This window comes from Natator depressus, chromosome 9 (assembly GCF_965152275.1).
Source record: "Natator depressus isolate rNatDep1 chromosome 9, rNatDep2.hap1, whole genome shotgun sequence".
Classification (NCBI taxonomy): Eukaryota; Metazoa; Chordata; order Testudines; family Cheloniidae; genus Natator; species Natator depressus.
In genome coordinates this window covers 100,800,532-100,813,730 of record NC_134242.1, presented here as the reverse complement: position 1 = coordinate 100,813,730, position 13,199 = coordinate 100,800,532, and the positions used below count along the sequence as shown (strand labels likewise).

Here is a 13,199-nt window from a genome sequence, read left to right as displayed (position 1 = left end):
TGGTGGTGACATGGGGGCACAAGGGAAAGAGTTTTGGGACAAGGGCTGCAGCGGGGGTTGGGGGGCAGGCGCGGATCTGCTCTGTCTGCAGTGCTCTGAGCGTCTGCATCGAGTCCACTTGGAGCTCCATAATGCTTAGGAGCTGCTCCGTGGTTTGTTGCCGGTGATCCACATTCCCCTGGCGGAGCCTCCTTTTGGTCTCCCACCACTCCTGTACTTTTTGACTTCATGCAGAAGGTCCTCCTTACTTCTTCCAGCTGCTTCCTGATTCTTTGCAGCTTTTCGGCCGTTGATAACAAGGACGGCTGGGATCTCAAGGTTGCATCTGTAAAGCCAAAATGCAACACTTAACAGAGGCAGCATTGTTCACATTAGACAGAGCAATGATTCGGCTGAACTTAAAGACAAGCACAGTGCCCACAATCGCAGAAAGTGCCCGTCCCAAAGATAGCAAGCGCACATAACCCACAGGGGCCCCGAAATGGTAAGTAACCACGGGGCAAGGGGGACTGATTATTTCAGGGCCATACTGTCCGCTGGGGTTCTTTGCCTTGGGGAGAGCCAACAGCTGCAGGGGGCCCCGATACTGAACACTGTCCCCACATTTTCCACAGGAGTTCGTCCTGGAAGATATCTCGCTGCTGAGAGTGACCTGGGAAGCAAGGGAGGGTCTTCAACTACAATGCTGCTTCCGCCCTGGCCCTTATGCAGCTTGCCTATGTGCAACAATGGTCCCCCCAGCCCTGCACGGCACAGTGGTGCGGACATGTTAGCCTGACTGAGACAAGGAGCACAGTAGCTCTACCAAGGAACCTGTGCAAGTGGATTGCCCAGCTTCTGCATGAGACCTTCAGTGAGATAACTGAGGCCGATTACCAGAGACCACATCAACGCCTTATTCCTCATCTAAGCATGCACGCAGCCCTACCCCTTCTTTTTGTAACACTCCTTGCCCCAACAGCCTGCACTGAACAACTTCCTACCCAAAATAAAAGCTACTTACTGGGCACCTCCTCTGCTGTTTGTTCTTCCACAAACCCCGTCTGCTGCAACTGGCTACCTTCCTCCTGGCTTGAAAACAGCTCCTGGCTGCATGCATCTAGGGATGCCGGGCTGTCCTCTGGCTCTGGACCTGCCTCCTCCTCAGCACCCTCACTCCCACTTTCCTCCTCCTGCCTTGTTGCCCTCTGGGCTGCCATGGCCTCTGAAGTGTCCATGGTGCTCTTCGAATTGGAGGTGGGGTCGCCCCCAAGTATCTTGTCCAGCTCTTTGTAGAAACAGCAGGTCATGGGCGCAGCACCAGTGCGGCGGTTTGCCTCCCACGCTTTGTGGTAGGCATTCCGCAGCTCCTTCACTTTAACCCTGCACTACACTGCGTCCCAGTCATGGCCCCTTTCTATCATGGTCCTTGATATCTGCCCGTAGGTATCATAATTCCTACAGCTAGAGTGCAGCTGGGACTGGACAGCTTCCTCCCCAAAACAGTGATGAGGTCCAGCACCTCGCCATTGCTTCATATGTTATACCAATAAAATAAAAACCAGCAGGATCTTATTAAAGGGGATAAGGCAAAATGCCACACTTATTGTGAATACAGAAAGGATCACAGTAAGCAGTTAGTTACAGCTATAACATTCCATTCAATTTCATATTTATTCACACATTCATTCATACACACACACACAGACACACACAGGTTCTGCAAGGTTGTTATTATAGTTACCAGCCTTAGAGTTGCTCGTGCCAAGCCACTGGCCAGGTGGCCTGGACATGAGGAGGGAGCAGGGCCTTGTCAGATGCACATCTGATGCTCCTGGAAGTTGGTTTGCAGAATCAGACCCCAAAGTTCTCAGTTTCTAGAGTCCATTTTTTAGGAATTTATTTCTGTGCCAGTCTATGGGAATTGCTTCATCATGCTGTTGCTGAATCAATCAGCAGATGGCACATTCCTGACGGCTCCGTGCTGCCCGATGTTATCTTGTTCTTCGGTTCTCCCATCCTTGAGGCTGTTGGGTGGATTCTAGTCTGCCCTCTGGGGGTCCTCTGGTTGTTTCCAGTTGACGCCTTCTTCAGCCGATCGACACTGGATTCTTAGGCTGGCACCTCCCTGATCATTTATTATCCACACCAAGCATCCATCCACATACATCCTCTATCTCTATTTTAATCACAATTGTTAACAAAGCGAGATGAATACAACAAAAGGGCGGGGAGTCTCTGTGTGTTGTTTCTGTTGTTACAAAGTATCGCTTTGAGTTGTTCTCTCTGGGTGAGTAGTTGTTACAAAGTATTGCTTTGAGAACAGACTCTGTCTTAGGATGTACTAACACAATTAGCAGCTTGCAAGTTTCACACAGAGAGGGAGAGAAACAGTAAAAACAAGAGACCAAAAACCAAGAGACCTCTTAATTAGTAGTACCCTGGAATTTAAATTATGGGGAATCAAATTCATTTGTGATTTTAATGCAGAACTTCTTTAATATGATCCAACATAACACATACTGGGGATCACCTGGCACGTGGAGGCATGGTCACCTGGAAAGATGTGCTGAGAGGACTGTACGCCTTGCTGAGCGAACAGGAAGGGGAATTTCAAAATTCCCAGAGAATTTAAAGGGCGAGTCTGACGGTTGGTTGCTTGAGGGCAGGGCAGTAGAGTTCAAAGTGATGACCAGAGTGGCTAGAACAGGCATTGTGGGACGCTTCATGGAGGCTGATAAGAGCGCATTAATAGACCAGGGCGTCCACACTGGCACCGCGGCGCTGCAGCCGGGGCACAGCAAGCATTATGCTTCCCGTGGAGGTGGATTACCAGGGGCACTCCAGCCACAGAGTCCGGACGCTCTACATGCCTTGCCAGTGTGGACACCTCAGGAGTGAGGGCACCCGAGGCTGATTTAATGCGCTCCAACTCACAAGTGTATCCAAGGCCTAAGAAAGTTGCTTGCTTTTGAGGTAGTCCTCTCTAAGTAGGTGTAATTTACTCGGGATTATTCACTCCAGATTAATGCCGGGAGAAAACTTCAGGAGTTTAATCTGTGCTGTATGTATTTATGCGGTTCAAACATGATCATTAAACCTCATAGTTTGTTCCTTACTGTTAAGTCTCAGTGCCTTGGTTTAAGGATTTTCCTGGTACTGAGGGCAAAGCTGCACCTTGCAGCTTCATTTCATAAACTGACTGTAACAGATTGACTAATAACAGGCAATACTGTGTGTCCTCTGCAGGAGATTTCTCCAAAGACCCAACAGACACATTGCTGCTGGTTTATGAATTTGAAGCAAGAGCCAAACTCAATGATCCAGAACTGGACAGCCTGCTGGAATTGGTGTGGGAACTGCCACAAATAGAGACTAAGATTCTAGAAACCATTGCTTGTAAGGGCCCTATTTACATTTCCATAGTTGTTAAGGTCATGTAAAGAAACTTGGCCATGACTGCATCTTATGATATTCTTTCTCTTTCATTTGGAGTGAGTAGGATTATTACTCTATAGCAGTGAAAATCTATGCAAAATCCAGGCATACTGTGTTGCCTGGAGGAGGTATTTGTGATCACTGTAGTACCCAGAGATCTCCATATTTTGAAGTATCAACCTGTTGGTGATACATATGGGATGTGAGCCAGTGCCTTACAGACTCCCTCCAGCTCAAAAATCCAAAACCTTTTCATAGAGTTTAAGGCCAGAAGGAACCATTATGATTGTCTACTCTGACCTCCTGCCTGACACAGGCCAGACAATGTCTCCTAGTGGTTCCTGTATCCAGTCCAATAACTTCTGATTGAGCTAGAGCAGAGCCTTCAGAAGATGTCCGGTCTTGACTTAAAATCCAAAGATAATGGAGAAGCTTGTAACTGGCATTTGCTGTACTGCTCTGTGTCCTCATCACAAAGCTCTAGCGATGCTTTTTGGAACTTGAGCATTTAGAATGGGCTTTCAGGAAGGTGAGGGAGAATCTTAGAACCCAAATGACAAATTGTTTACATTTCACTTATTTTGAAGCTATTAGTGTTGATCAGGGAATGACTCCTAGATTCTGCATTTTTTTTTTTTTTAAATCAGTCATGGTATTGCCAGGAAATGTAAAACAAAACCAAATAGCCATTGTTAATGTAGGACACCTCTATTTTTGTGTTGCTGCAGCAGACGTAGCCAGTCAACTAAGAGAACTCTCATTAACTACAGAACCTATTTTCTTAAGCTCTGCAACTATCATTTATGATCTTGTGACAAGAAGGAAGTAAAGCCATGCTGGCTTGTGCTCTGCACCAGCAGTCACTAGTACTGAGCAGCTCCGCAGGGCAAGAATACAATTGCTGCTTATGAAATAACATTTCTGTTGTACAAATCTAGAGTCATTCATTTATCACAGGGGACCCTGAAACAGTGCAGTGACCAATGTGCGGGAGGTCTGACCTTGTTCATTTTAATTTTCCTTCTCCATGTTCTTTTGTTTTTCAAGCATTAGCGATGGAGTCTCCTGCTTATTATCCCTCTGTGTGTAAGAGGGCCCTCAAGAGCGCTCTGACCCTTCATAGGAAACAGGAAGCCATTGATGCTGTGAGAGTCAGGTTAGTGTTCACACCAATTACTGCTAGAAGGACTGAGGCCGGTAATGTGCACAGGCAGTCAGGTGGTTATGTATCCCATCAACTGGCCATTGTTTTTCCTTGATGTATGTCAAACTGTTCCAGTGAGGGATTGGCAGGGAAGGAAGACAAATAAGGGAATCAGTTGTTGATTGCATGTTAGATCCCTTTCCCTGTGCTCTCTGATTTTTGCCTTGTGGGGCAGGAACCTGTCTGTATTATGACTGTGAGGCATGCAGTAACATCTTAGTTACTTGATAGAAGTAGTAGTAATGAGCACAAGGGTTATGATGATAAACAGAAGGGGTCAAACTCTTTATGTCAATAGCCACACTGACTTCAGTGGATCTGCTCACTTGAATAAGGCTGTGTTTTCACTGCAGAGTTAACTTGGGTGATCAGCATGCAGGTTAGCCTAGTCCAGCTGTGAACAGCCACAGTGACTGCTTAAAACATGATGCTCAAGAGATGAGCCCATGTTCATTGAATAAAAACCACTCTCACTTAGGCCTTGTCTACACTACAGAGTTTTGTCAATGCAAGTTATGCCGATGATCAAAAACCAGTATAATTACATCACTTTTGCATGTTCACCCAACGCTCCTTCTGTGGCAGAGCGCGTCCGCAGTTGGTGCTCTAGCATCGACAGTGAGAGCAGTGCACTGTGGGTAGCTATCCCACTGGACTACTTGACACCTTCTGCAGCTAGAAGTTGTGGGAAGGTGGAGTGGACCGCAGCGCATCATGGATGCAGGCTCAACGTCCTATGATGCACTTTTTTTCTGTCCCACCATTCCAACTGCATTTCACAGCATTTTTCAATTTCCCCCGTTTACTGTTTACCTGCCATATCTGAAAGCATGGACCCTACAGTGTTCTCTACTGTTGTGGTCACTGTAGATGAACACATCACGACTGATTATGCAACATATCATGAGCATCCAATGTTAACAGGAATCCGAGGTGCCTGACCTGCTGTGTGCCATGGAAAGAAACAACACCAGATTACTTTTGACATTCATGGAGCAGCTGCACACGGTGGACTGTCGCTTTTGGGCTCGGGAAACAAGCACTGCATGGTGGGATTGCATCGTTATGCAGGTGCGGGATGATGAGCAGTGACTGCAGAACTTTTGGACGCAGAAAGCCACCTTCCTGGAACTGTGCACGGAGCTGGCCCAGCACTGTGGGGCAAGGACACCAAAATAAGAGCTGCCCTCTCTGTGGAGAAGAGCATGATGATCACTGTGTGGAAGCTGGCAACTACAGACTGCTACCGGTCAGTCGTGACTCAGTTTGGAGTTGGGAAGTCCACCGTTGGGGCTGTGTGAATGCAAGTGTGCAGGGCAGGTAATCACATGCTGCTACAAAGGACTGTGCCTGTTGGCAATGTGTGTGAAATAGTAGATGGCTTTGTAGCAGTGGGATTCCCTAACTGCGGCAGGGCGATAGATGGCATGCAGAGTCCAATTTTGGCCCCGGACCATCTTGTGACGTTGTACATCAGTACAAAGGGGTACCTCTCCATGGTATTGCAGGCGCTTGTTGATCACCGGACGTGTCACTGACATCAACGCGGCGTGGTCCAGGAAGGTCCATGACACATGCATCTTCAGGAACACTGGCCTGTACATAAAGCTGTAAACAGAGACTTTCTTTTCAGATCAGAAGTTTTCACTGGAGTCTGTTGAAATGCCCATGGTGATCCTGGAAGACCGAGCATACCCTTTACTCTCATGGCTCATGAAGTTTTACACAGGAAACCTGGACAGCAGCAAGGAGCGCTTCAACAAGAGGCTGAGCCGGTGCAGAATGACCGTGGAATGTGCCTTTGGCAGATTAAAAGCACACTGGTGCTGCCTTTATGGCAGGTTAAACCCAAATGAAGAAAATATTCCCATGGTCATAGCAGCCTGCTGTGTGCTGAATAATATTTGTGAGGCTAAGGGTGAAAAGTTTCTCCTGGGGTGGAGTGTGGAGGCGAATTGCCTAGTGGCTGATTTTGAGCAGCCAGATACCAGGGCTATTAGAGGGGCACAACGGGGGGCTACCTGAATCAGAGAGGCTTTGAGGCACCATTTTGACAATGAGCACCAGTAATGTGTCTTTCTATACAGCACTCCACCATGCTTTGTTAATTTGCCGCCTTTCGTGAAATTTTGATGATTTCTGACCATGATTTGTAGTCAGCAAATGATCAAATTACAACTGTGTATTAATTCAAACACCGTATGTAGGAGACAAAGATTGGTTATCTTTCAGAGAGTATGTTTTTATTAAATACCAATTAACAACACACACAAAAGGATTGGTGGAAAGGGGGATAACAACGATGGGCAGTGTAGACTCTTATTGCTGTCTGTAAGTCCAGCTATCATTTTGGAAGCTGTCCGAAGGGGTGGAGCGAATGGGGTACTGAGTTGGACGGCAAGTTGCAAGGAATGTGTGAGAGGAGTTTGGGGATGGCATGGAAAGCAGTTCTGTATCAGCTGTGGAGGGTTGGAGGGACGAGCACGCATTAATTCTGCAAGCAGCATGATTAGAGACTTTAACATCTCCATTTGCTCCTCCATCACTTTTATCATCCGCTCCTGGCCCATTAAAATTCACTCCTGGCTCTCCTTGCTGTCCTGTTTTATAATTTTCTTTTAAACTCTCTTTCCATGCCCTGCATTCTTGGTTTTTGGCCTCTGAGGATTGGAACACCTCTTGAAACATGTCCTCCTTGCTCGCTGCCTTATCTGGTAGACAATGAGGAGTCCGGTGGCACCTTAAAGACTAACAGGTTTATTTGGGCATAAGCTTTTGTGGGTAAAAAAAGCACTTCTTCAGATGCAGCTGAAGACGTGGTTTTTTAACCCGTGAAAGCTTATTCCCAAATAAATCTGTTAGTCTTTAAGGTGCCACTGGACTCCTCGTTTTTGTGTGGATATAGACTAACATGGCTACCCCTCTGATACTTATCTCGTAGAGGTGCTCTGCTGGTGTGTAGGGTGTTCCTCTGAAGGCCACATCTGTAGAAGCACAAGAAACAGTAAACAGAAGCATGATTGTTTAGTGCATGCATAGCATCAAATTATTATAGTAAGATGCACCTCCTTTGAGATATGAATCAGTTTCTCGCTATCCATTGCCAAGCACACATCTCAGCAAAGGCCCTAAACATGGTGAGTTCGGCCCCAGGGAGTACTTAAGATGGGACAAAGGGTCTAGGAGGCAACTAGGGACAATATTGTAAATTCTGCCACTATTTTCCACAGGCGGGGGTCACTGAAGCTGATATTTCACTCCTAAGGGTATGCAAGCATGCATCTCCTGCATGTGTATGGCTTCAGACGGAGTCCCCATGCTGCTTGTCTGTGTGCTGTGTTGGTCCATGAGTGATTGCCAATTGGTGTGGCAGAGTTTCCTAAAATGACAGGAGGAACAAAGCAGCTCTGCCAAGGAATCTTTGGCTGATGATGGGCGAGTACATCCAGGAAAGTTTCCTAGAGATCTCTCTAGAGGATTCCTATGAAATCTCGGTGTGCATTAACACGCTGTTCTGCTGCATTGCTTAGCTGCACAGGGGAATGCGAATCACATGCAGACACAGCTAATCTTGTACATTTCTATCCCTTCACCCACTTCTAGAATATAACAAAGCTCTACCTCATATAACCAAGCAGCATCAACTCAAAAAGATCACTTACCAGAGCTCCCCTCTCCTGCTTCTTGCACGCCAGAGATGGACTGCTGGGACAGGCTCGACCCCTCTGGAGTGGAAAAGAGGTCCTGCTGTGTGCTCCACATCATCCTCCAACTTGACCTCTTTGTCCATGACTTCATCCTCAGGGTTGAATCTCCAGCCCCGCCAAAGTATCCACATGGCTTGTGGCAGAGGAGTTGGGGTCACTGCCGAGGATGGTATCCAGCTCCTTATAGAAGCAGCAAGTCTTCGGGCAGCACCAGAGCAACAATTTGACTCCCTTGCCTTCTGGTGTGCTTGCCTCAGCTCCTTTATCTTCACATGGCACTGATGCGTCTCCCGTTCATAGCCCTTATCCAACATGCCACAAGAAATCTGACCATAGATATTGAAGTTCCTACAGCTGGAGCGTAGCTGGGACTGCAAAGCCTCCTCCCCACAGCGCCAGCTGATCCAACACCTCGGGTGTACTCTGAGCGGGAGAGCATTTTGCTGCGTGGTGATGCCGTAGTCAGCTGGGAAGATGCAATGTGAGCTGTCCATACTGAGCAAACAGGAAATGGAATTTCAGAAATTCCCAGGTGCAGGGCAGCAGAGTTCAAACTGCTGACCAGAGCAGTCAGAATGGGCATTGTGGGACACCTCCTGGAGACCATTTACAGCGACATAACCAAGCACAGTGTCTACACTGACACTTTGTTGATATTTTGCTGCAAAATGCGCTATGCCTCTCGTCGAGGTGGTTTTATTTTGTTGGCCAAGCAGGAGAGTTTTGTCGGCAGAAGGAGCATTATAGTGTGTATATCTCCACTGTTGTGTTGACGAAAGCTGACTTTTGTTGACAAAACTCTATAATATAGACAAGACCTTAATAGACACCCTTTTCCCAGACATACTGTGAGCTTCTGGGTACAGGGACTCTGTTTCCTCTCTGAGCTCTTCAAAGATGAGCTCATTAGTGCTGATAATGGTAACGGAGTAGGTCTGTGTACTTGTGCTGCACACATACAGTATGTAAGGAGGAAATCTTCAGTTGGCTTTGTTTAACTAATATGTTTTAATATGATGTTATACGTCACTTGACCACTAGTGCAGACAAAGGTAGTCATGTTTAAAAATGTGTTAGCTGGTTATAATTAACCCTAGAGCCTCCAAGAAGGAGACTGGCAAGGAGCTGGTTCCATCCAAACATGCCTGTGCTTCCTTTGTGTTGCAGAGCTTCGAAACAAAAAGAGAGTTCATGCCAAGGCCCCTCTTGCTAGATCATGCAGTCCAGGACAAGCAGCTTTGGACTAAGAGTGTCCCAGATAAAAGACTTGGACTTATGCGAGAACAGAGAGTGTGCTATGTAAATTAGTGCCAAGTAGGGAGCTGCTGCTTGGTGACAGGGCAGTAGTGGCTGAGGTTGCTGCAATTTTGGTTGTCTCTGCTCAAGATAAACAGGACTTGTGCACATTTTGTAAGTTAGTAAATCACACAGAAAATACCCTGACTCCATGTCACCAAATTCCCTTCAAGTGGGAGACTAACCTGCTGCAAAGCTCCAATATCTGCTACTACAAATGGGCAACACTAGTCATGTTAGGATTACCCATGACTAAGGCTGCAAGTTTGTCATGGCGGTCATGGAAGTCATGGATTCTGAGACTTTCCAGGAACTCTGTGACTTCTGCAGCAGCCTGTGTGGCTGTCCCAAGAGCCACCTGAGCAGCTTGGGCAGCCCCTGGGCCAGCTGCACGGGCCGCTACTGGGGCAGTTTTGGGCCACCCCCCGCCCAGCAGCACCAGGAGTTTGGGTGTGGAGGGGGCTCAGGAGGGTATGAGGGCTCTGGGTGGTGCTTACCTTGGGGGGGGGGCCTCCCCAGAAACGGCAACATGTCCGACCCTCAGCTCCTAGCTCTGCACACTGCCACCGCCCACAGGCACCACTCTCACAGCTCCCATTGGCTGCGGTTCCAGGCCAATGGGAGCTGCGGAGCCGGTGCATGGGGCAGAGGGGCAGTACAGGGAGCTAGGTGCTGAGGAAGGGACATGTTGCCGCTTGCGAGGAGCTGGGTAGGGAGCCTGCCAGCCCTGCCAACCCCCTCCCCCCCAGCACCAGTGGGGGTCCTGGCTGCTCCCCCCTTAGCACCTGCAGCACCCCCTCCTGAGCACCTACAGCACCCCCAGGCTGCCCCACCTCCCAAACACTTGTGGCGCCCCTGGGCTGCTCCCCCCACCTCAAGGTTTAGTCAGGGGTATATAGTACAAGTCATGGACAGGTCATGGGCCGTGAATTTTTGTTTACTGCCCATGACCTGTCCATGATTTTTACTAAAAATTCCCATGACTAAAACATAGCCTTACCCCTGACTAGTCAACACTTTTTTCAACATGATTATCTTTGTTGCACTAGTGTTTAACAACAGAAAGCATGTTAAGTAAACAGATTTTAATTAACACTAACACAATTTATATTCACAGTGGTAACTAAGCCAGTGAAGATGATTGGCTACAAATAGGTGCCAGTAAGCAGTTTTGGCTTTATACTGTGACATGCTCCATAGGGCATACTGCAGCTGGTTGGGTGTGTTGTAGTCCTCTCAAAAGAAATTAGGTGAAGAGAACTGAGGGGAAAGCCACATGGGCTGGGAGGAGTTAGCTTTAAAGATAGGATGCCAAATATATGGTATAGTGGTGCTGAGTAACCAGCTGCCCAGGGTACCTGCTGTAGATGGAATCTGAAATACTACCTGACGTCCGTTTGCCTCAGATTCCATTCCCTGTAATGGAATCCCCTCTTCTGCTCCCCCTGCACCTGAACTGTCAATGCAGTGCTCTGTGAATCACTCTGCTAAAGTCCAGGCTGAGCTATCATGAAGGAGCTGCCTTTTCCCTTAATGAGCAGGAAGAACCATTTCAAGGTGCATGCGTTTGCTGTTGTTTTTCTTTATTTGAAAGGGAAGCAAGGCCTGCAGGGCCCTGTAGTTAGCTCCCTCTTAGTGGGATTGGGATAGGAATAGCTGCTTTCCCCTTCCTTTCAGTTGGGCAACTCCTAAAATACAATAGCTGCTCCCTCCCATCTATAGACTGCAGGAAGGAGCTCAGACCCAGGGCAAGGACGTCCTTCTGCTTTCAGAAAGGGGCAGGATACAAAGCAGTGTCGTGCAGACAACATGGAGACACAAGCCACAGTGCTGCTGCTGTTAAAACTCAGCTCATTTGTTCCATGGCCAGTTGCTTTGAGTAATCAACGACGCCTATTCCACAGGGTATTTAACAAGTTTCCTCTTTGTTGCTGTTTTGATTCCCAGCAAATGTCTGCACAGCTTGGTTCACCTTTCTCTGCCAACTGGAGTGATAGACACAGATGCTTGTGTGCTGGAGGAGGTGTGGGGCTACTTTGAAGATGCTCTGAGCATTGTAGGCACCACAGTAAGTAGAACAGAAAAACAAAAGATTGGAAATGATGCTGAGTAAGCTTTAAAAAGTCCTCACCGGAATAAGAGCAATCAGCAAACAAATCTTAAAATATTTAGGTTCTCACATGCAGGGGCGCCATGTAAGGGGGTTGGGGGAAGTGGCTCTTGCCTCCGCTGAGTTTAGTACCTGAGGTCTGCAGTCACAGCGCATTCCCTAGCCCCAGAGGGAGCTCTTAATGGCGACACAGCTTGAGTGTGATATGTGATGAGTTCTGTGCTGCTCCCAGCTTCCGCCCCTGGGGCAGGGAGTTTGCTTATAAACAGAGGCAGGGTGATTAAGATATCAAAAGACTTGTCCTTAATGAAATTAAGGATCATTAGATGATCCTGAAAGCATTGCTAGGCACTGAAATTAATAGGCAGCAGATTTAAAACAAACAAAAGGAAGTATTTCTTCACAGTCAACCTGTGGAACTCTTTGTTAGGGGATGTGGTGAAGGCCAAAATATAACAGGGTTCCAGTAAGAACTAGGTAAGTTCATGGAGGACAGGTCCATCAATGGCTACTAGTCAGGGTGTGCAGGGATCCAATACCATGTTCTGTGTGTCCCTAGCCTCTGTTTGCCAGAAGCTGGGAGTGGGCGACGGGATGAATCACTTGATTCCCTGTTCATTCCCTCTGATATTGGCCACTATTGCAAGACAGGATACTGGGTAAGATGGACTAGAAGCTTACTCTCCACGCCATTATCCAAGCCACCAATGAAAATATTGAAAAGTGTCAGACCCAGGATGGACCCCAGTAGATACGCCCTCCCAGTTTGACAGCAAACCAGTCATAACTAGTCTTTGAGTACATTCTTTCAACCAGTTGTGCACCCACCTTATAATAATTTTATCTAGACCACATTTCCCTAGTTTGTTTAGATGAATATGTGGGACTGTGTCAAAAACCTTGTTAAAAATCAAGATAATAGAATCAGAAGGGACCGCAATAGTCAGCTAATCTAACTCCCTGCCAACATGAAGGATTTGTTGCGTCTAAACCGTCCAAGAAAGGGGGTTATCCAGCCTCTTTTTGAAAACCTCCTGTGAAGCAGTCTGTTCCACAACCTCCCGAAGCAGTCTGTTCCATTGTCCTACTGTTCTTACAGTTAGGAATTTTTTTCTGAAATTTAATCTATATCTGCTATGCAGTAGTTTGAACCCATTGCCTATTGCATGCCCTCTGTGGCAAAAAAGAGAACAACTTTTCTTCATTTTTTATGGCAGCCTTTCAAATATCTGAAGATGGCTATCATAACCCCCCTTAATCTCCTCTCTTCCAAACTAAACATACTCAGTTCCTTTGCTCATATGGCTTATCATAGAATATCAAGGTTGGAAGGGACCTCAGGAGGTCATCTAGTCCAACCCCCTGCTCAAAGCAGGACCAATCCCCAACTAAATCTTTCCAGCCAGGGCTTTGTCAGGCCTGACCTTAAAAACATCTAAGGAAGGAGATTCCACCACCTCCCTAG

General features: G+C 47.3%; 1 protein-coding gene across 1 annotated transcript in view; it reads left to right on the top strand.

The window, feature by feature from the left end:
- Nucleotides 1-13,199, top strand: part of TEX11 (testis expressed 11) — a 134,340-nt gene that overhangs the window by 113,042 nt on the left and 8,099 nt on the right. Inside the window, exons 25-27 of the mRNA XM_074962808.1 lie at nt 3,229-3,378; nt 4,465-4,573; nt 11,572-11,692. Coding sequence (XP_074818909.1) covers nt 3,229-3,378; nt 4,465-4,573; nt 11,572-11,692 — 380 coding nt within the window. The remainder of the gene's footprint in view (nt 1-3,228; nt 3,379-4,464; nt 4,574-11,571; nt 11,693-13,199) is intronic.